The sequence below is a fragment of the Trichomonas vaginalis genome, chromosome I (assembly GCF_026262505.1).
Source record: "Trichomonas vaginalis G3 chromosome I, whole genome shotgun sequence".
In the NCBI taxonomy this organism is placed as follows: Eukaryota; Parabasalia; order Trichomonadida; family Trichomonadidae; genus Trichomonas; species Trichomonas vaginalis.
In genome coordinates, this window is record NC_067203.1 from 23,826,659 (window position 1) to 23,849,767 (window position 23,109).

The 23,109-nt window shown below is 31.8% G+C and overlaps 8 protein-coding genes and 2 pseudogenes across 10 annotated transcripts, besides 5 other annotated features; 2 read left to right on the top strand and 8 right to left on the bottom strand.

Annotated features, from left to right (window-relative positions):
- Window positions 1-4,593: part of a mobile genetic element that runs on past the window's edge.
- On the bottom strand, window positions 185-2,323 carry TVAGG3_1039570 (DNA/RNA polymerases family; the record flags this gene model as incomplete). Its single annotated transcript, XM_051255456.1, has 1 exon — window positions 185-2,323. One exon carries the CDS (start codon window positions 2,321-2,323, stop codon window positions 185-187), a length of 2,139 nt encoding a protein of 712 aa, XP_051081030.1.
- TVAGG3_1039580 (phage tail repeat-like family) lies at window positions 2,369-2,953 on the bottom strand (the record flags this gene model as incomplete). The annotated part of the gene is made up of 1 exon (XM_051255457.1): window positions 2,369-2,953. The coding sequence occupies one exon, from the start codon at window positions 2,951-2,953 to the stop codon at window positions 2,369-2,371; it is 585 nt and encodes a 194-aa protein (XP_051081031.1).
- TVAGG3_1039590 (uncharacterized protein) lies at window positions 2,973-3,128 on the bottom strand (the record flags this gene model as incomplete). Its single annotated transcript, XM_051255458.1, has 1 exon — window positions 2,973-3,128. The coding sequence occupies one exon, from the start codon at window positions 3,126-3,128 to the stop codon at window positions 2,973-2,975; it is 156 nt and encodes a 51-aa protein (XP_051081032.1).
- Window positions 4,594-5,023: 430 nt separating the features above from the next.
- On the bottom strand, window positions 5,024-6,014 carry TVAGG3_1039600 (annotated as a pseudogene). Its single transcript has one exon. A coding segment is annotated over exon 1 (991 nt).
- Window positions 6,015-6,877: 863 nt separating this feature from the next.
- Window positions 6,878-7,120, bottom strand: TVAGG3_1039610 (serine threonine-protein phosphatase family; the record flags this gene model as incomplete). The annotated part of the gene is made up of 1 exon (XM_051255459.1): window positions 6,878-7,120. The coding sequence occupies one exon, from the start codon at window positions 7,118-7,120 to the stop codon at window positions 6,878-6,880; it is 243 nt and encodes an 80-aa protein (XP_051081033.1).
- Window positions 7,121-8,649: 1,529 nt separating this feature from the next.
- Window positions 8,650-9,287, top strand: TVAGG3_1039620 (annotated as a pseudogene). The gene has a single exon. A coding segment is annotated over exon 1 (638 nt).
- An 849-nt stretch (window positions 9,288-10,136) lies between these two features.
- Window positions 10,137-11,741: a mobile genetic element.
- A 2,041-nt stretch (window positions 11,742-13,782) lies between these two features.
- Window positions 13,783-16,154: a mobile genetic element.
- Window positions 16,155-16,304: 150 nt separating this feature from the next.
- Window positions 16,305-17,057, bottom strand: TVAGG3_1039650 (uncharacterized protein; the record flags this gene model as incomplete). Its single annotated transcript, XM_051255460.1, has 1 exon — window positions 16,305-17,057. One exon carries the CDS (start codon window positions 17,055-17,057, stop codon window positions 16,305-16,307), a length of 753 nt encoding a protein of 250 aa, XP_051081034.1.
- Window positions 17,058-18,248: 1,191 nt separating this feature from the next.
- Window positions 18,249-18,485, bottom strand: TVAGG3_1039660 (N-acetylmuramoyl-l-alanine amidase family; the record flags this gene model as incomplete). Its single annotated transcript, XM_051255461.1, has 1 exon — window positions 18,249-18,485. One exon carries the CDS (start codon window positions 18,483-18,485, stop codon window positions 18,249-18,251), a length of 237 nt encoding a protein of 78 aa, XP_051081035.1.
- Window positions 18,486-18,982: 497 nt separating this feature from the next.
- On the bottom strand, window positions 18,983-19,426 carry TVAGG3_1039670 (protein of unknown function, DUF4108 family; the record flags this gene model as incomplete). The annotated part of the gene is made up of 1 exon (XM_001294418.1): window positions 18,983-19,426. One exon carries the CDS (start codon window positions 19,424-19,426, stop codon window positions 18,983-18,985), a length of 444 nt encoding a protein of 147 aa, XP_001294419.1.
- A 373-nt stretch (window positions 19,427-19,799) lies between these two features.
- Window positions 19,800-19,906: a mobile genetic element.
- Window positions 19,907-20,715: 809 nt separating this feature from the next.
- Window positions 20,716-22,047, top strand: TVAGG3_1039690 (amelogenin-related protein family; the record flags this gene model as incomplete). The annotated part of the gene is made up of 1 exon (XM_001294443.1): window positions 20,716-22,047. The coding sequence occupies one exon, from the start codon at window positions 20,716-20,718 to the stop codon at window positions 22,045-22,047; it is 1,332 nt and encodes a 443-aa protein (XP_001294444.1).
- Window positions 22,048-22,297: 250 nt separating this feature from the next.
- Window positions 22,298-23,109: part of a mobile genetic element that runs on past the window's edge.

The window sequence follows — 23,109 nt, forward strand, 5'->3', positions numbered from 1 at the left end:
TTCTTCGAAGTGCTCGAATGCGATTGGCTGCGGGACCATCCGAAATGACACTTTTTGTCCGTTTGGTCAATGTTCGTGTCTTGTGCCATAGTCGACGAAAATACAAACAAACAGGTTATATATGAGTTTGAGACCAAGAATGGTGTAACTCGACCTGTCCGATTCAAATTCGAATAAAAATTTTTTATTTCATGCAATGTTTAACTATTTCACCATCTTCTTTAACACCCCAGTACTTCCTTTTCGATATTACATGAACTTCGGTGAAAATTTTGTCCAATTTGAATTGACCCATCTTTTCACCGACCATACCCATTTCAATGAGTTTGTTGTATCCTTCTTCGTTCGTCATGAGCGCATCGATGTTCTCATAGTATACCTTCACTTTGGATTTAACTTCCGAGAAGAATTTGTTGTAGTTGTCAAGGACTGCTTTTGCGAACTGAGGGTATGACCAATGCTCGACAATAGGTTTTACTGTGGTTACTAAGCCATTTTGACCTTCGGTGAACTCGTATTTCAAAACAAAAGGAGAAAACCTTTCAACAAAGTTGTCGACCTTCTCATAATGTTTACTCTTCATCTCTTGAGGTTTCTTAATGGAATATCCCCATGTCGAATTCATAAGCAATTTGAGTGTCATTGCAAGTTTGGGGTTTGAAGCTTTCCTAATATCATACAGTTGTTGTATGACTTTTCCAACTGTATAGTTCCTTCCCGGGAACTCACCATCTTCGTTTGGAATTCCAGTCGGAATATATTGGACAAACCTCATGTATGCAGCGTTAAGGTCGACATAGTATATTTTTTCATCTGAGTCGAACTTGTCGCAACCAATGGGTCCAGTTCGTGGAAATTCAAGTGAGTCTCTTATCTTCTGAGAAACTTCGCCTGCTATCTCATAAACATCGTCGAAGCAACCTGTTTCATATAAAACCTTCTGACCTAACTCTGATGCTCTCCAATACAATTTGACGTCGATTGGATGCCTCAATGGAAGTTTGTTTATAGCATCTTGAAGTTCTTGCAACCTCATTGGAAGTTCTTCTGGTTCAGGTTGGTATCCGAACAATCCAACTCCTTTTGGAACTGTGTACTTCTTTTGTGCTATAACTTTGTCTGGAACAACTTTTGGTCTTGCTAACAATGAAAAGTTTGTTTCGTCTTTTGGTACAAAAGTTTCTGTCAGCTTGTCATCTGGAATTGGTTCCAACAAGCCTTTCTCGAAAAGAATGTTAACAGCTCTGACAATGTTGCACTTGCCTTTTCCGAACAATGGGTTTGTAAGACTTTCGTTCAACATGAAGTGGTTGTGGACAATTACAATCTTCAACCATGGTAAGTCTTTGTCAACAACATAGTCGTCATGTGAAGAACCTTTAGCTGTAGGTATGTTGACTCGGATATTGACATTTGCCAACGGTGCAATTTTTGACAATTGACCTCTGAGCATGTACCTTGTCTTCACACATGACTCAAGATACTTCATTTTCTCATCTGTAACAAGACCAGAGTTCCTGAGACATGTAAGAATACAAGGTTCATTGACAATTGTTTCAATTGAATTGTAAATTCCATACCTTGTCAAGTCAATGTCAGACTTATTTCTGAACGGGAAATACCCAGCATGTTGTCTGACTGCTTGAGGGTTGTGTTGATACCATTCGAACTTCACGCTTGCAATTCCTTCAATTGCATTCAAAATATCTGAGTCGGAGTCAAACATTTGTTCTCTCTTTGTAGTCTTGAAAGCGTCAAGAAGTTGTGCGGCTGTTGTGACATTGCCATGTGCATAGTAAATATGACCATCTAAATCTGTTACGGTTAGTCTGAGATTGTATCCTTTCTTATTTCCGTCTTGAATGGCAGCAAGTACTCCCATGAAGCCTTCTTTGTTCTTTCCTTCGTCAAAGTTTACTGTAAAGGTTCGACCAGAAGCAATTTTACTTCTAACTTCACGATACTTCTCATATGCATATCTTGTTCTTTCCATGGGAGCATGTGCGTCTTCACCCTTCCCTTTTTTCCTTCTCAAAGGATACAATTGTTCATCATGTTTCCAGTAGAACCTGGCAAAGCCGTCGTGTCCTTCAACTTGAGGCTCACTAACATCGAAAGGCATGTTCATAAGACGCTCTTCTTCTAACCTCTCTAATCTGTTTGGATAATTTGCACGTGCTGTTTCTAGGTCCATTTCGTAGCGAAGACCAGACAATTTGTCATAGACTTTTATGGGTCTTCCCTTCCTATATTTAAACTTCTTTGAAACTCTCCAACCATATCTTTCTAACTCTGCTTTTATTCTAGCAGACCTTCTGTCCATTCTATATGGGGGCATTTTTATAAAAATAAAAAAATGTTTTTTCCTTTACTTTACATAACCACCCGCTGCCATAAGTCTTTGACGCCAACCCATACCAGCTAATGAAGGTTGACTTGGTTTAGTATTGAAACTAACCTTTGGTTTTGGTTTATCTTCAGTTTTTGGTTTCTCTTCTTCTATCGGTTTTTCGTCACTTTTCGGTTCCTCTGACTTTACTTCACTTGCAGGAACAGTTGTGTCGTCAACATCTTCATAAATGTCATATGCCATTTGTTTCTGTTTTCCTTTCAACTTTTTGTGTTTGTTGTAAAGTTTAGAATATTTCGACTCTAAGTCAATGAGATGTTCTATAATGAACTGTTGGTCAGTGAAGTATACTTTCCCATCTGTTGTCTCGAAAGCTCCTTCAGACTTCAATATTTTATTTGTGAGAGTCTGTTTCTTTTTTGAGATACTAGCCGTTCCATTTTTATGAAAAGTGACTTTGTAGTTAGAGTTTGTATTTCCAGACCTAGCACTTTCTATTATTGAATTTTTCTCTTCATCTGTAAGTTCTTTGACAGGTTTTGACAATGGTTCTGAACTTTTTGTTTGTGGTGTCAAATCTACCGTTTCAACTTCTTCGGTCATTTCATCTCAGTAAAAAATTTTAGTTTGGTTTGTTTTCAACTGGTTGTTTAGGTTTTTTAAGTCGGTCTAAAACTTCCTGAGGTATAGGAAGAACTTGACAAACACGTGGTGGTGTAACTGCTGGAAGCCGACAAATCCATCTTGAACCCATTTGTCTCAATGCTGTATTGTTCATTTCATCTCAGTAAAAAAATTTACATTCCCCACGTTTGAGGTGGTTGAGGTTGGTTGTTGTTTACCCACTGTTGTGCATGGTTATATCCTCTGTTAAAGAATCTTTCACCTTGGTCCATATAGTGCCCTGCTTGGTTATAGTAGTCATTTGCTTTGTTATAGTAGTTTCCTGCTTGTCTTCCTACATTGTCCATCCATCCTTGAACTTTTCTCTTGTTTTCAGGATTTGGAATAAGATTTGCTGCATCTCGTGCTACCTCCCAACCTTTCTGTACAGTTTGTATAATAGGTTGTGCTTTCTCTTTCAGTATACCTAATGTACTCAAAATCTTCCTTCCAATTCCAAATGCACCTCTGGCTAGTGTTCCCACTGCGGGTAAAAATCTAGATGCGACTCCTGCTAATGCGCCAAATAAACCCATTTCTTATGGGTTAAAAATGACGAATTCAAACAAGGACCCGTATGTTTCTAAGGCGACAAAGAAAGCACTCATGGTAAAAATCTTTAGTTCAACACCAAATGCTTGGTTTATGGATATCTTGGAAAACATTCCGAGGTATAGAGAAGATGGACCACCATACTGGCTAATATTTGTTGGTCAAAACACAAGATACTGTGAAGCCATACCATTATGGTCCAAAAATATTTTAGATGTGAAAACTGCTTTGACAATATTCGTTGACAAATACCATCCAACAAAACTGACATCTGACTGTGAAAGTTCTTTCAAATCAGACGATATTAAAAACTATCTGCGTTTCAAAAAATGTAAACCAATATTTCATTGTCGACCAAAACCATTCTGCTCTTGTGTCATTGACAGTTGTATAAAAATCTTAAGAGACTTAAATCAAACCACAAGGTGGTGAAGTAAATGAAATGTCATATGACGACAAGTACAGACATTTATCCATGGCAAAGATGAGACAATTTTAAATATTTACAATACCCGTAAACAAAAAGGTTTGGGAAACCACTCCCCCGAAGAAATGAAAAACAACCCTGACTTAGAGAAAACTATTATATTTAATAGTTTAGTCAAAAGAGACAAACAAAAAAGAATGCCAGGCTTCAAACTTAAGAAAGGTGACAAAGTAAAAATAGAAATACCTAAACGCGACCCATATGAAAATACTATTGACTATGACAACAATGGGAACTCGACAGTACTCACGTTCTGTTCGTAAAAATAGAAGAAAGTATACAAGAGAATATTATGAAGTTTTAGGCAAACATGGCAAAATGTACAGACTGCAAGCAGAAGATAAAACTACTATTGTCAGACCTCGTTTCAAACTTGTTAAGGTTCAAGTGGTATACTTTCAAAGACAGTTCCTAACAAATATAAGACAACTCCTGACGAATATGCTAAAGAAGTTGAAAATGACGACTAAGCATTTCTATACCATGCGTAAACTGTCATGTAAGGTGGCATGTAGTCTTTACTTTGTCCTGTTGTTTGCGTATACCTGAAACGCGATGTGAATGGATCCTCCTACATCAGTGTTACTCCAGTAACAATTTATAGCAAACTTAACGTCCTCTTTAACATCATATCCTTTACCTTTTGTCATTCCTGACCAATCCCAAAATCTATGACTATGCAAACCTGCTTCAGATGTACTTAAATTTATGTGAGTGACTGTGCGCAGGTAAATTTGCACCTGAAATCGTTTACTCCCACCTGTTTCCTTTGAAGAGTTTGCACAATACAAAAACCTGTCGACTATTTGAGTCCAAGTTCCAAAACCAAGTACTACTTCTGGTTTGGTAGAGTTCATTGACGTGTAAATAGAACCTATAGGATATACTGTTTGAAGTATTTCTGTCTTTAACGTTTGAAGCTCTGTTTTGTCAGCTTTTTTATCATATAAATCTTGAGCAGTGAATTTAACTTTGTTTTCATCCTCCATGACATAGACATTTCTACATCTAATGTCTTTATCGATGTTAAACCTTCTGGAAAGTTAGGAGGTTTAAAATATAATCCACCCCCACCAGTTTCTTCAATCGTTCCTAAAATACTTTTATACCAACAGTTGAGAAGAAGCTATGTGTATGTCCAACGTCACTTTTCCTGTTTAAGGTTTCTTGTAAGTTTGTAATATTTGCAATGGTATGTGTATGAGTCTTTTTAGAATATTCTTTGTCAGCTCTTGTCACTTCACTTGACATTTTATTGTCAACATATGTTTTATCCGCTTTGTCATCTAACATTGCTGGTAGTTCATCTACGTCATAGATGTTATGTGTATGATGTTTTTGTGGGTATGTTCTATCTGTCCATGCGAAAATATAGTCTCTTGTTGCATCTACATACTCTTTGTCAGCTTTCTTTTCAAGGCTAACGTTTAAGTCTGTTATTTCAGATATAGAATGTGTATGTCCAACGTCACTTTTCCTGTTTAAGGTTTCTTGTAAGTTTGTAATATTTGCAATGGTATGTATATGAGTCTTTTTAGAATATTCGTTTTCAGCTCTTGTCACTTCACTGACATTTTATTGTCAACATATGTTTTGTCCGCTAGTTCAAGATGAGTATGTTCTTTCGTTGCATATGTTGCATCTGCTCTGTCATGTTTCTTGAACTTTTTCAATGACATATTCTTTGTCAGCTTTGTTGTCAATATCTGCTTTCAAAAGAAGTTCATCTATAGGTTCTCGTTTAAAGTTCCTTTTGTTGGATTTATACAAACAGTATGGTTCTTACTGTCTTGAAACAAAACTCGTCTGTCATTGGGTTTAATGTCAGTTTAAGTTTCCTTCTTTCAATGACTCAGATATCTTAGAATAGTTTGAAAAGTTTGTTGTGTTCTTATTTAGAGCTTGCAAAATGAGTTGTCGGTTGTGTTGTATTTCTCTCATAGACGCTGTTTCTTTCGACATTTTATTCTAGATAAAATATGCTTTCAATAGAAAAAGAAAATTCAAGAGTTGCTACAACTAAACCATTAGATGAACTTTTTACGAATGTCGTCAAAAGTTTGAGACAGAGACCGTAAAGCATGAAGGCTATCGTTTTGACTACCCGTTAAGATGGTTAAGAGACCCATCCGTCACAAAAGCTATTGCTTTCGTAGAATGAAGTTCATTTCAGAAGCCATACATGGTTTCCCATTTACGGTCGCTTTTGAAGTTCGATACTATAACAAAGAAAAACGTACGTATGAGAAATTTGAACAGGGAAAACTTTTACAAGTGAATTTGCTTGTAAACTTAGAAACAACTCTTCAAGCTTTTCAAGAAAAAATAAACGATATCTATCTCGAATATGCAAACCAGTTTAACATTGACGAAGGAGAGTACCATCTCGATATTGTTTATGACAGGAAAAATGCAACTGTTAAAATCAATAGAATAGAAGACCTTGGAGAAAACGTTTATATTTCTACAAAATATAACAACTTGGCATGGTATAGATTTTTGAGGATGTTAAATCAGCCTGCAGAATATCCAGTACACCCGGACTTTTATGAAGTCGAAAACCCTAATGGAACATATGAAAATGTTTTTGACTCAGATGCTATTATCGTTCATGCTTCATTTCTGGTGCACAAAACTCTTTTTATGCTTGGCAAATGACTTTTACGAAAAACCTACAAAGCTATATGAACCACGAGTGGAAGTATTTCAGACTTTCAAGTATGGTTTACAACAGATGGAAGAAAGAGAATAGTTCCATTATACCATGCGTTTTACTTAGAACTTAGTCTCATATACAACTACTATCGAACGGTAAAAATATAATTTTAATACGGTTGAGGTGTTGGATTTGGTTGCCAACTAGACTGTGGTGCAGGTTCAGGCTGTTGTATAACAGGAGCTTGTTCTTCTGGTTCAGGGTCTTTAGGTATAATACCAACGAACTGACCTACTCTTTTACCAATATTTTTGACTCCGTTCCAAATTTCTCTTCCTACGGTTTTTATTCCATTCCATATACCTCTTCCAACATTTCGAAAGAAGTTTCCTATTCTTCCAAAGAAACCCATTTTACTATATGTAAAAATCTAATGTCCGCCTAGTCTCTTACGTTTCCTGTTGAGTTCCATAGCATTTTTAACTGGAGCTCATACATTCTATTTCTCCTCTGGTAGAAAACATATTCCGGGTCAACTCCTGTGTTCGCGTCATCTGCATAGAGTTGTTTATATCCCACTTCAGGGTTTGTATAAAACTCTTTCCATCTCATATTTGCATACCATGGTGGTAAGCCTAACGCAGCGTCATTTGACATGCAGTTTGCATTTGTACATCTGTTGGCACTTGACCATAGTTTGCCATTGCAGTTTGTATTCTAACTTCATTTGGAATATTCTCTGGGTTTGGTTGTCCAGGTTGCTGTGCATTCGCTAAGTTCTGTGCGTCCATTTAATATTAGATAAAAATATCTCTTACGAGTACATATGCTGAACATTTGCTGGCATTGGTTCATCTTCATATTCTCTATATCTTTCTGCCACGTCAAATAAGTAAATGACACAATGGAAAAAACCTAAAACAAGTAGTCCTATTTCAAACCACATTTAGTTACTAGTAAAATTTCTTTGTTGTGACACTTTTTCCGGTTTATAGGACCTCTCTCATATTCTATCTTATCGTATCTAAAATCATACTCATGTATATCCTCTAACCATCTCATGACACTTTCCAAACCACTTTTATCGGATGTAAAGTAAAAGCATGGATGGTTATGTAAAACGTCTAAAGTTTCTAAAGAGTCTCTCAAAGTCCAGTCTGCTTGGTATTGAAAATCGTATGTGTTATAGAACGGCGGGTCTACTATAAAGAAAACATTTTCCTTGTTTTTATATTTTTCATACAACTCTGTCCAATGACATCTCACAAACTCTATACCCTCAGTATATTTTTCTATGTTCTCTTTGAAAACCTTTGTATAGTTAAGATATAAAACTTTTGACATAAGTGTTTCAATGTCATAACTCTTATAGAACCACTATACAATAGTCTAGAAGATATACTATCCCAGTCAATATACTCTGCTTTTTTCAAAACCTCTCTGACAGTATTTTTCTTATCTAATGGTATACGTTCCATCTTACCTATAGGTATCTTTTCTTTCAACTCACTCAATATTTGTTTGTGTCTGGTATATGTTTGAGACGGTTCATATAGTTGTCGAAGTCATTGCATATAATCTTTGAGTTTGGGAATACGGTATGGCACAAATGGGATATATAGAAACTTCCACCGAACAAATCTACAAATGTTAGACCATTCGGTAGTTTCTTAAGTTCTCTCAATAGAATATCTTTACATCTACTCTTATTTCCAAAGAAGGGTAACGGTTTTTGTAAAATTCATTTTATATATATAATAAAAATGTTTTTTCCTGAAAAGTGACAGAAAAGTGACAAAACATCTTCGGGGCTAGAAGGGGCGCAGCCCCTGGAAGCCCCCAATACCTTTTTTTTTTTTTTATATGCGCACATTATAAGACATAAAATGAAATTAATTCCTTATTAATCAAAAATATTTTTTATCTTTTATTTTATAATAAATGAGTATAACAACTAATTCATTGAAATCTTTAAAGTTCACTAATTCAGAATTAGAAAATATTTTAGAAAATTTTGGAGACGGTTCTTATCCAACATATATGCAGAATGTGAAAGAGTTTTCTAGATTGTTGAATGAATTTAAATATAACGGACCAATTACTAAAAAGGCTATAATGAGATATTTATATCCCAAAAAAGTTGAAAACAGGAGAATATTCCTCTTTATGGTCCAGAGGACCTGGGCTCAGAGAGCCTTGAAACACCTCCTGAATATTTTGAAGAAAAAATTAAACAAGATGAATATTATAACGATGAGATTGAGAAATTGGAACAATTAAGAGATGAAATAGATGAAAAAATTAAAGAATTAAGAAATGCTGAAAATGAAGTAGAGGATTTAATGAATATCCCAGCTTCAGAATCAGAAGTTCAAAAATCACATGAGGAAAGATATAAAAATTACTTTTTGGAATCAACACAAAATTTATTAGATGGTGAAATAGACGAAACACTTTCAGAAGAAGGCACAAAATTTATTCATAAACATAAGTTACAATTTATTGACGATGGAGATTATCCATGTATATTACTTTCACCTCCTCTTGATTCTGAAAAATTCAAAAAAGCACTGAAAAACGTGACATATGCAACAAATACGATTAAGAAAGAAGACCATGATATTTACACAAATTATTATTTAAATAAATGTACAGGTGTTGATAAAGTTTTTGATTTGTTAGATAAAATATCAAAAGAAACAATTGGTACATATAAAATTTTATGTGATTGTGGTTTCATTGTTGAAGATACCGTTGATGTTTCATATGAAAGAACAGCTCCGAAGGAGGACGAAGTGGAAAGATCTATTCCATTCGTTATTAAGAACATAAAAGATATGAAAACTTATAAACATTATATTTATTCATTTATTTCAGAAAAAATGGAAGCAACACATAAATCATCTCGTCATCATTTCATAGCTATTCATACATTCCTTTTCAAAGTTGTGAAATTAAATAAGACAGGAATTAGATTTAATGTATCAGGGTACGCATTCTTGAGTAAATTAAAATGTATTCGTCACGTCGCAGATGATAAAAATTTATGTGTTCTTAATTCATTTTATGGACTTTAGCCCTGACTCTCTGAGTCTCAGACTTTAAAAAAATAAACTTTATTTTTATTTTTTAATTTTTATTCTTACATAAATGAACAAAAACGGAACGGCTAAAATGAATGATAATCAAATTAGAGCAGAGGTAGAAGGTTATTTAAACGCTTCTATAACATTCCTGATGGTGTTAATCCTAAAACTCGTAGAAGTTATTTAAATGAAGCCATAGATGCATATGAAGGGTTTGACATTTCATCAGAAAGTGAGAGGTTAGCAAGAATGTTAAACGTTAATATTGATTTTTATTATTGTGATCCTCAACCAGAAGACGTGGACATAAATAAGGTAGACTTTCCATTAGTGGAATCAATAATGATAGATCCAGAATTTGAAACAGTAAATATTTTATTAACACAGAGTCCATGTGGAAAACTTCACGCTGACAGAATAACAGACGTTGAAGCACTCACAGGATATAAAGTTTGCTCCTTTTGCAAAGAAGAAGTATATTCTATCCGTGATGATCCAGAAAGGAAAAACCAAAGAAGATTTTTAAAACATTGTGAGAAATGTAAAGAAAATAATGGAAGATTAATTCAAGACGTTCAATTGCAAAACACACAACAACCATATGCACCACATATCACGAAACAGAAGATATATCAGTGGCTATTAGCACATAATTTGCAGGAATATTATAAACCAACAAGATATTATATTACTTTTGACTTCGAAACATTAGAGACTAAAGAAGAACTTCTACTTTCTGAATGTGCAACTTTGAACGCTTACTTAAAACCATTTATGGTATCATCAACGGTTAAATTAAACGATAAAACATATACAAGGAATTTTTGCTTAACATCAAGTGATTCGTTCATCTCTGATTGGATTGAATTTTTATTTTCAACCTGTTCATTAGTTGCTAAATCAAATATTGAACAATATGAAGAATTAATGAATACATTAAATGAGAAACAGAAGGAAGCATTTAAAGAACTTCTAGATGAGGAATTCAATAAAGTGAATATCATAGGTTTTAATTCGGGAAAGTTTGATTTAAATTTAATTCTTCGTGATTTAAATACTGCAAAATGGAAGATAAAATCAATGCTGGGTTCTTCTTCACAATTTAAGCAAATCATTGTAAAGAAAACAAACGCTCCATATGAATTGAGATTTATTGACATCAGAAATTATATAGCGGGTGGGACATTAGACCAATTCACTCAAGATTTCGGAAACAATAAAACACGTGTTAAATCCTTTTTCCCATATCAATTCATCACATGGGAAAATTACGAAGAAGAATTATATAAAGAGGAACCATTCACTCAAGATTCATTTTATTCAGCATTAACCCAAGAAACTATATCAGATAGTGATTATCAAATATATCTCAATGATGCTAAAAATTTTGAGAATAGATTAGAATATTTTATTCATTATTGCAATAAAGACGTTGAAATTATGATTGACCCAATCGATAAAATTATTGAAGAAACATTTGTTTATAAAATTGACATGCTCCATAATCTTTCATTATCATCTAATGCATCAATGATTCGTTACGCTTTAGCATATAAAGACTTTAATCCTAACGAAACATATCCAGAAGAAGAAAATGTGGAATCAAGTTTTGAATTAACGAAAAAGTATTGGAAATATAAAATTGAATCATATAAGAAACAAGATGAAAAAGCAGAAAGAGATACTAAAAATAATGTTTCAATGGATGATTTTCAATACTATCATGATTTAATCCTTTCATCTAAATGCAAAATGTGTGGTAAAGCGTTTACATATGCAAATAAACCAACATTAGATAGAATCGATAATGAAAAACCACATACCAAAGAAAATTGTCAGTTAATGTGTTGTTATTGCAATGTCGTAAAATCAAATAAAGATGAAGATGTTCAACGTTTAAGAATTAATTTAAGAAATTATGCATTAAAAAATAATAATGATTCATAGTTTTTAAAATCATTTGTTTTAAAATAATAAAGCACTCCGCCTGTATAAAATAAATACATGGTCACTCCATCGAAACATAACCATTCAATATCTTCAAATGTTTTATCTGATGATTTCATAAAATTTAAAAATGGTGGGGTAAAATAGACCTCCGATTGTTTTATTTCTTCATTAACAAATGATATATCAGCTTTCTTTGCTAACTCAGTATCAACGTATTCCTTATCTGCCTTCTTATTTAACTCATCGTTAACATAAGTTTTATCTGCTTTAAGGTCTAAACATCCTGAAACCCATCCTGTATCAGCTTTAGTTTTTAAAATCTTTGATGTCCGTTCATGATACCATTCAACCCTTTCTATAATTTCATTATCTTTTTCATCCACATATTCCTTATCTGCCTTCTTCACTAACGCACTAGCCACATATGCTAACTCATCGTTAACATATGTTTTATCTGCCTTCTTCATTATGTCATTTAGGAAACCTTTTATGAATTCCTCATTTAAATTAAATCTTCCAATCTTCAAAACTTTAGGAAATGCATTTAATGCGTAATATCTCTGTTCTTCTGGTGGAATTGATGTTATATCATCCGTTATACCTTTAATTTTTGAATTCATAAATAAAATTTCTTTTATATTTGATATCACCGCACCACCTTTGCAAACGAATTCAAAATGGTCATTTTTCAATACTATCTCCAAATCTCCATATTTCAACCTTTGCGTTTGTTCTGCCGTCTTTGAATTATATGCATATGTGGCGTATGTAATGGTCTGTGGTTGCTGTTGTTTAATCATTTATTACGATTTAAAAATAAATATTTAATCCGTTATCTCATCAGCTATTTTTTCTATTTGAAATTGCCATAATATTTCATTCATGAATTCTAAATCACAATCAAATAGGTCAGTTATTCTAAATTTAATATTTGATAAATCTTTTGAATGAAGAATAAATGAATTCCCGGATAATTGAAATGGATATGATAAAGAAAATATGTTTAAGTTGATGGATAAAATGTTTTGTATTGATGGGTAAGAGTTAGGGTCTAATGTTTGATGTGAAAATCTCATTGGGGTATTAACTTTATCACATTTGATTAAAATGAAATTGGAACCAGTGTCAGAATACAAAACATCCCCAACATCTTTTTCAAAATTTAATATCCCCAACAATGAACGAAGACGAGGAGTACAAAATTTAATTTTCAGCGGAAATTTAATAAGGTTATTTATTTCATCAAGTTCAAAAAGTTTATCGGTTTTGATTTAAAATTTTCTTCATACCATACGATAAATGATTCATTTAAATAACTTAAAATTGTGTTAATATCCCTCACTATCACATTATTTATATACATATCATACGTTTTTTCATGGTCATCTTTAATAAATGATATATAATCTGAAGGGTCTAAAAGAATGGGATTAAATTTACCACTCACAGAAACGAGAGTAACATTATAAATTCCACTAACTGTTAAATTTAATTCACAACTATTATTCGAAATAATATTGATAATTGACATTTTTATTACGATTAAAAATATGGTAAAGCGTTATTTTCCAGTGATAAATAAAACTAGAATAAGATTACCTCAAGAATTCATAAATTCAACGAATAAGAAATTCATTCATGTTATAAATTTTAGTGTTTTCAGAAAATATGAGTCGATGTCATATTCATCATCAGGTTATATTTCACTTCATTCAAATTTAGTTCAATCAAACCCATATAATGACCATTTCATAAGATTTTCAGATGGTATTAAAAATGTAATTGATAGATTAAAATATGAACAGATTGACAATATCGAATTTTTGGAATTTTGGTTTAAATATCCCGATGGAAAAAAGATTGAAGTTAAAGATAAAGCAGATACTATAACAAAAACAATTACAATGACTGATCCAGATAGTGGGGAACAAAAAGAAATAAAACAAACGATAGAAACTGGTGAAAGGTCAATTATTATTGATTATGATTCAAAGGATTATTATTCGTTAATGTTAATGCTTGAATATTAAATAGCCTTAACAAAGAATTTTTCAAGTGATATTTTATATTCATCAACTATTTTATTATAAATATCATTATATGTTAAATGAAGTTCAGTTGTTGTTCCGTTCTTTGATATCTTAATTGTGCTAATATCCTTTATAGGATTTATTTTTGCAACTGTTCCGCAGCATGAAACCTCATCATCTATGAAAAATTGAATCTTCACGTCTGAATCTTGAACATCACAAAGAATGGCGATAATGTGAATTAATGATTCATAAGGTAAAATAATTAAACCGGATTGGTCAATTAAATTTATTATTGAATCATAATTATCAGTTATGATATCGCGATATATTTTCATTAATTCAGAATTAATGTCTATTTTATATGGGTTATCAAGTGGTGCTGGGTATGTTGGATAAGTGGGAATTTCAACAGGTTCTTTACCTGGTTCAGCTAAAATGATTGGGTCTCCATCTTCTTTATTTTGCTCCTCCTCCTTTTTCGGTAAGTCACGAGTTAATAAATTTGGTTGAGTTGCTGACCTTGTTAATTCAGGACTAACATTAACTTTAACATTTTGAATAATTCGTGATTTATCATCATTTACATTATAACCAACCGTAATCTCTGCTTTTGCGTTTGTGTTCTTTTGACTTGTGAAACGTCTTCTCATTTATAATTGAATAAAAAAAAGAAAAATATATTTAAAGTTTTATTTAGTTGTTACGGTAATATCCCAAGGTTCATCCTTGTTTGCTTATACTTTCTTTGTAACTGCACCAATTATGTTATTGATAATGGTTTGAGTTTCTTCCAGTCTTATTTTATCATTTACAATATCTTTAATCATTTCATTACATGCATTCTTAAAACCATCCGATTTTTCTAATTTACGTCTATCACTTTCTTTAATTAAATCAAAGTTATAACCTTGTTGAGAATAAAGTGGTTTCTTTATCAATTCCTTGAACGCTTCTGAAAGTGAAGATGAAGAAATTCTTGCCACTTGAATTGGTTTAAATTCTGCTTTCATTGCTTCTTTCTGTTCATTGAACACTGGATCGAATAAAGCAACTTTAAAGAATTTCTTAGCTGGAATTTCAGGTCTTAAATTTGCATATTGACCATCAAACTGATTAACATATCGTGGTAATCCATCCGGTCCCTCTTCAATAGCGTTTAATTCTTCATTGAAATAAGAATATGGATTATGACGGTATGAAAGAATTGGTCCATCTTTACTGTCTCCGATATGTTGTTTAACAGCTTTTCCATTTTCATCAAATTGCATAGGATAACATTCATTATATGCTTTACGTTTAGGATAATCCGTCATTGTTAATTTATACCCATTTATGACTTTAATATTTCCTTGACCATCAGTAACAAAGACTTCATTTATTCCATCAGGCTTTCCATTTGGTCCTGTAATGTCTGCTTCATGTGCTTCCCAATTTGGTCCATGACGTTTGGCATATGCTTGAGCTTCTGGTAATGTTAAAACGTTTCTCATTTGTTTAACATCCTTTTGAAGACCGGCAACAATGTGGACTAATTCTTTCATTCCGTCTGGAACTTTCATAGTTCTATTATATGCACCCTTTTTGTTTGTTCCTTGTTTTAATGGAACCTGTAGAAGATTTGCAATTTCTGTCATGTTTAATTATAAATAAAAAATAAAAATTAATTATAAAAAAGTTATTCGAATTTAATGGAACCTTTATTTAAATCAACTATTATTTTTCCATGTTCTCCTAATTGTTGATATTGTGTGTAAAGTTCATTAATGCTCATTGGTAAATTCACTTGATAAAGCATAACATTCAACTGTTGACGACTAAAACCACTGAAAATGAAAAGGGTGGACAGGTTTGATTTAATGTTTGTGCTTAATGCTTTAAAGTATTGAACAGCCATAAAGAATGAACACTGAATGTGTCGACATTGAGTTAATAATTGATTAAAATATGATTTCTCATTAGTTATTAGTTTTGATTTCACGGCATCATCTAGAAAAATTAGTGAATGCAAAAATTCTTTATCAAAATTTGAAATAGAAAGTGTTTCAAATAATTCGTCCCTTTGTTTATCAATAATTTTATCCTCTAATCCTTGCTTCTTGATTGTATTATATAACTCTTTATACATTAAAAAGTTTTTTAAATAATCTTCTGCTTCTTCTTGTGATAAATAAATAATTGGAATTTTTATTAAATGCTTTAATGATTCAAATGTATCATCTGAAGGTGAACCAGAACGGTTGATATAAATTAACACATGAGAATAAGGTGAAGTGTTAGCAATAATGATAATTTGTTTTAATATCGTTAATGTTTTACCTTTATTTTGTTTACCAATTGCTGCAGTGATTGAATTTAAGTAACATTCAGAATATGGAATTTTCATTAATTTTTCCTTAGATAGAGCATTTCTATTATCACTCAATGCTTCATTAATCATATCATCTACGTATGTATTATATACTCCTGCTAATTCTTCATAAGGGGTGGATGAATTTAAATCCATTTAATCAAAAATAAATTTATAATTTTAAACATTTCTATTCATCAATATTTCATCATATGAACTTCTATACTGTGGTGGTGTACCTGTTGGATGATATTTCAAACCTTCATCCGGTGTCCATGTCCAATATGTAGTCCTAGTAAACCAAACCTGAGGAGGATTTGTCACCTTTGAACAGTAAGTGTCATTTACACCCTGAATGATTGGATAAGCTTTCACTTGTACTGTAACTTGTGAGTTGAAAGTTTCTAATCCATCAAAGAATATATCCGCTCCATCACGTTGAACTGGAATAGTGCATAAGAATGAAGTTTGGTCTTTCCATGTTCTAGCTAATGGCGTGCCATCATCTGCATTCAGTGGTCTAGTTAATGAGTCCTCGTATTCTTCTGTGCATTCATTCACTCCATCTAAATCAGAAGCTTGAAGCATACGTGTAAAGAATATGTCACCCACTGTGGTCATCGCTTGATCGGGGAAGTTTCTGGAATCTATTGTGACCTGGAGACCTCGAAGCATTGGATTTTCTAAAACCGTTCTTTGCATTGCATTCTTCGGAAATGTTAACACAACATCTGTAACATTATGAAGAGCGTATGAGAAATCTGAGCTAATACCTTCAGGAGTGATGCAACCTCCATTTAGTGAACGAACGTCAATATGTTGAGCTGGAATCATGAATGGATCTTCCTTACTGAATAAACGTGGTATTGCTTTAATTGATTCTTCAATTAAACCGTATCCTGGTGTAATGCATTTATCCTCTAAAACTTCCATCTTTGTGCATGAAATAATAACGTCTTCAACTGTTGCGTCAGCAGATGTAGCGGCTAAGCTTGTAATTAATTTGGCAGGAAGTCCGATTTGTTGGAATTTGCGATCATATTTATAAACATGATTCATAATCTTTTCATAATTTTCATCAGTTATCTTTTCATAAACGTAATTTTGTAAATCAGCAACTCTTAACGGGTCAACCTGACAAAATACTAAAGTATCCCTGAAAACATAATATTTCAAAATGATTTCACCAAATGATTTGGGATAATCATCGAACGCCTGAAATGCTAACAAATCATTTACCGGAATAATCATATCAAAAGTGACATCAACTTCTTCATTTGCTTTCTTGAAAACTTCTGAAGGGTCAATATATTTTCCACATACTGAGTTATCATATTTTTGGACATTATTATATAACGAATGAACAAACTTTTTAACTTTCCTTTCTGATTTTGGTTTATATGTTGCAAATGCGAAAGATTCACGGGCGCAATCCATCTGAAGATAACCGGCATCACCTCTTTCGGTTTCTACTTCTAATTGTTTAAAGCTTTGATTTGATGATTTATAACCAACGAATAAACGCATGCATTTAAAAGTGGCATCACATGTGAAAGCTTTATTTGAAACTAGAGTTGCTTTAACTTTGCGTTTAATATATGTGTCACCTAATTGATTCACATCATGAGCCGGATTTGTAATTCTTAAATGAGTTTGTTTATCATCAAAATATGGAGTATCAGAGTCATAGCATGAACTTTCAAGTTCTCTATAATATCTTCTACCGTCATTCTTTGCGAATATTTTATTTATCTTTTCAAATGAATGAAACACATTTCCATTAATTGGTTTAGTGTTTGGCACTAAATAGTTAGTCGTCATTTATGATGAAATAAAAAAATCAAAATTAAAAGATGAAAATGAATTTTTAATTTTAATGAAATAATCAACTATGGCTGCAGGATTCTTTAAAAAGTTATGGGATAAAGTAAAAAGAGGAGCGCATAAAGTTTGGGAAACAATGAAGAAAGGAGCAAATTGGATATTTAAGAATAAAGAAGCAATTAGTGACGTTGCAGAACAAATAGCACCTAATGTTCCGGTAAGGGAAGTATTAAATAAAGGAGATAAAGTTTATCGTCGACTACAACCGATATTGAGATAAAAATAATATTTATTTTTCCACTACTTTCCTCCTATTTTATTAAGTATTCCTTCAGCAATTCCACCAACTGCGTTACCTGCTTGTGCTCCCATCGCTGGATTACCTGCTTTAGCACCTAATACTCCACCTATGATAGTTCCTGCCGTTTTCGCTACTGGTGCCAAAAAGTTTGCAATGGGTTTAATAATCTTTTGATGAACCCAACTTGCAGCTTTCTTAATTCCTTCCCATAACTTTTTAAAGAATCCTGCCGCCATTTCTGATTTAATATTAATTAAAAAATATATTTCATCACTTATATTCTAATTTTTATTTAATGATAAATGAAACCGATTTTAAAAATAAATGAAACAGAGGAGGAAGAAATAAGTGAAGATGTTCAAAATAAAATAAACATTGTTAAACCATTACTGAAACAAAAATTTTTTCATCTGTTGAAGAATTTAATGACTATTATGCTAATAATAAAAAATTATTTGAAGAATTGACAACATGTAAATTGAATAAAATGTTTAAAGTTGATGGATTCAAAATTTCAAAAATAAAAGGTGTTGTTAGTTTGAAATCTATTCCTCAATCAAGAATCACCGCATTAATGAAAATTGATGATTTAACAAAAAGAATAGAAATTATTGAAGAAAGAATAAATCAAATAATTGATATCATAAATCATGACTCGTTGAGCCCGGGTCCTTAAAGTCCAAGGCACAAAGTGCCCAGGACTTAAAGTCCAAGACACAAAAGTACCCAGGACTTAAAGTCCATCACTGAGTTCAAGGTTATATTCATCAAATATTTCATTATTAAATGCAACTTCTGCTAGTTTATTTATTTTTTCAATACGATCATTTGAAAGTCTATCGTTTAATTTTTTCTGAAGTTTTTCATTTTCTAGTTCTGAAACTTTATTTGGATGATATGTAAATTCATGAAATTCTTTTTCCTCAGTTTTGATCATTAATTTACAAAGAACTTTTGTGGTTGGAATTCGTTTGAACCATTTATCCTTAATATTCGTTATAAATTCAATATCTGGAATTAATTCCCAAATTTTTGCATTTTCAATTAATTTATTATCAAATGCAAAAGCAATGGGTTTAATATTAAACTTACCTTTATAATATAAACTTTCTACATAATCATCGAAATAAACATCTACTTGTTTAACATTTTCAAGAATTGGTGAAAGAGCATCCATTAATTGATTGACGGTTACGAATCTTGATCCACTCATTTTCTTACGAATTAAAAAAATAAATTATTCATAAATGTTAGAAGAAAATATTTAAATAAATTATTTAAATTTTTTTACTCTATTCAAGAATTTTATTTTTGATTATAACTCATTGAATTCAAAATTTTTTAAAAATTGACACCATATTTGGAATCTATGCAAAAATAAAATTCTTTTTATTAATGATAATATAGGAATTGTAGGAATAAAAACTTTTTATAAATTATTCATAAATTTTTAAAATCTGCTATTCGGAAGTATGTTCAAAAATCATTCAATTATGTGAGAATTCTTACGATTACAAAAAAGGTCACACAACCCGCATTCATATACTACTTTTTTCAATTTTGAACAAAACTTAAAACCAAACTAACCGATTAATAGAACTCATAAAATAACAGTGCAAAGACATATTTAACTTTTCAAAAATTCTTCAAAAAAATCCAAATGAAAGAAAATTTCGACACAAAAAAAAGTGTGTTTTTGCGGAAATAAAAAAAACTTATGGGAAGAAATAATTTAATGTAATTGCTCAAATTGTCGCTTAATTACTAGTACTAAGCGGAATATCGATTCTGAATCACACTGATAAATCAGGTTTTAAAAAGGTTTTAGATGACCTATCGGGTGATAAAGCATATATTAGTATAAAAGTATACTTTTTCTCAATATGGTCACTTTTATCGGTACGACTCATCTCTCAATGGACGTTATGTTTTTTTTAATTTTTGAATTTGAATGACGTTTTACAGGCGTGAAGTTACAAAAAATTAATATAATATGAAATTACATATATAATGTTTCATTTGCAATAATTTCATAATTCAAATAAAAATAATCGTAATGGTTTGAATTTATTTTTCCATTTCGCAATGATCTCGTTACTTTTAAGTTTATCAATTAGTATCCATGTTTCCTCAACAGGTAGTGGCTATACTATAACAGATACTCCAGTGCTTCTTGAATTTCCGCAGAGTCTTGACAAATATATTTACGTTGTTTTTCTAAATGCTGACCATTTTGTTCTTTCTAATGGCACTCTTCTTAACAAAGTTTACAAAAATCCGGAAAATTTTTATGTTCAAACAAAAGTTTATCCATCTTTCACAATGTACATAGAAATTTTTCAAGTTAGCGTAAAATGTGATTCAATTGATTTTGTACTCAATTATGATCCAAACCCTATTGAATTAACATCAGATTTAGTAGGAGTTTCTAAATCCTATTGTATTTTCTTCGCCAGTGCCACTCTCATGGATTATACCTTCTACCAAGATTCTCTGAAAAATGCTAATGTAGAACTTTATAATTATTTGACCTATATTCCTCATGTTCCATCTTTATCAGATACAAAACCAGAGGTTACTGTAACATTTTCAAAAAATACTATACTTATACTTCAAACATCAGATCAGCGAATGACAGGATCATGTGGATTGAAATCAATGGAATTTTCTAGAGAAGATGAATATCCACTTACTTCGTACGTAACAAATGGTACTTTTTCCTATACAGATTCTAAATCTATACTTCCTGGATCAGTAAACTCAAATACTGAATATTATGCTGATATTAATTTAATGAATAATCAAAATATGAGGCTTCGATCCGGTTCTTATGTTCTTACATTTGCATCTGGTCAATCATATAATATTAGCCAAAATCAATTCATCGCATTCCACACACCTAAAGATCAAAAAATATGTGATGTCACAGCTTCAGTGAAATCTGGCAAAAATTCAGAGACATTACTTGGAAATACAAGCATCTATGGAGTTTATTACAAGTCTGATGGCCAACTAACACTCAATTCAACTAAAAAATACTCATCATTATATGTCACGGTTTATTCAGCAAATTCAGGCGATGGTTTTTTCGATGAAATGTTTGTTTTGCTAGGTAATACATCTCAATTTATCATAACAGATAATCATCCCCAGGCAGTAGCAGGGCCTGGAATTTCAATCGTGAAGAAGGATGATTCATTACGTTTCTACTCTGCTTTTGTACCAGGAACAATATATATTACAACTTTGTATATACCATGGATACGTTTCCACCGAGCTGACACAAATAATCTTCAATACTTCACCACAGATTGGGATAACATAACGAGCACAAAATATTTCCAATATCCTATTATGATTGATGTTAGACATGCTTCTTATATTGGAAAAGAAGAAGATCTTTATGGGTCGTATGGAATTTTCGCTTCATCAGATGAATATTATTTTAAATCTCTTATACTAGAGAATGATGAAAAGGCAGCTGCTCGGTTTGTAATTATTAGTGATTACGATCCCACCATAGAAATCATAATTATTGTTTGCATGGTAGTTGCCATTATTATTGTAGTTGTTTTAATCGTTTTATGTTGTTACTGCTGCTGTTGCAAGAAGAAAAGCTGCTGTTGTATGAAGAATAACAAAGTTAATGCCGAAAGTCAATCTTCTTCTTCAGATTCTTCATCAAAGAAGAAAGATTCTCTTCAAAATTCACCTCCTCAGCCTATGAGCTACGAAGTACAGTCCCCGCAGGAGGGATCTCAGCCAATCAAAACTCAGGATATTCCTGTAAATCCCTGAAAAATAATTAAAAGTTTATTATTAAATTGTTTGCATATTACTTTGTCATACTATAAATCAATGCAATAAGAAGAGGAGCATTTCAGTTTTTATCTTTTGCATTGATGTCTGCACCATATGAAATAAGAAATTCTGCAAAATTCTCGATAGTTGTTTTTAGCCGCTAAATGAAGTGCACCTAATATTTGCAACATGTGAAATAAGAAATTCTGCAATTTCTTTCCAGCCATATTCTATAGTTAAAAGTAGTAAAGGTAACTAAACTACTTTCGCCGATCCGATTTGCTCCATATTTAAAATATAGCTTGCATATGTAGAAGAAAAGCTAATTTTGAAGTACGCCCGAAATCCACCAACAGGATTTCGAGCTACTAAAAAGGTACTTTTAAATGTGATTTTTTTATAAAAAATTAAATTTATTTTAAGATCAGACTAAAAACTAATTTTATGGAAAATCTATATCAACAAATTTATTACTTATTGGGTATATATATTTTTTGATTATGGCGATTATGTCTGATATGCTTCCAATAAGCCAAAACACATTTCATACTGATTTCTATAAAAGGTATCTTTATTATAGAAGTGTAAGCTATATCTGTTTGTTTTTTTATTATAACAAATTCAAAATTCTCTTATAAGGACTAGATGAAATCTGTATTATTAAATCATTAGCTAAATGAAGGTTCAAATAGAAAGTAAATATCAATTTATATGATACTGAAACCAAATAGTTCTTTTAATAAAAGATAACACGCTGAAAATTATTGAGTATTTGCAAATCTCAAAAATCTATTGGTGAATTTGGCTCAACTTTTAAAATTATAACATCCATATCAAATCATAAAAGCAGACAAAAATTAAAGCCAAATCTATCGGCCAATTTTTTTTGATATTTTGATTTTTGAGGTATACTTTTAAAAGTGGATTTAAAGCACTTATGAAAAAACATTAACTTCTGTCGTTATGATTATTGATTTAGACAATAATGATTTTAATCTTTGATTATCAAAACACTAAAGTCATCTTTTTAACATTTGCTTGGTAGCATTAACTCAAGTC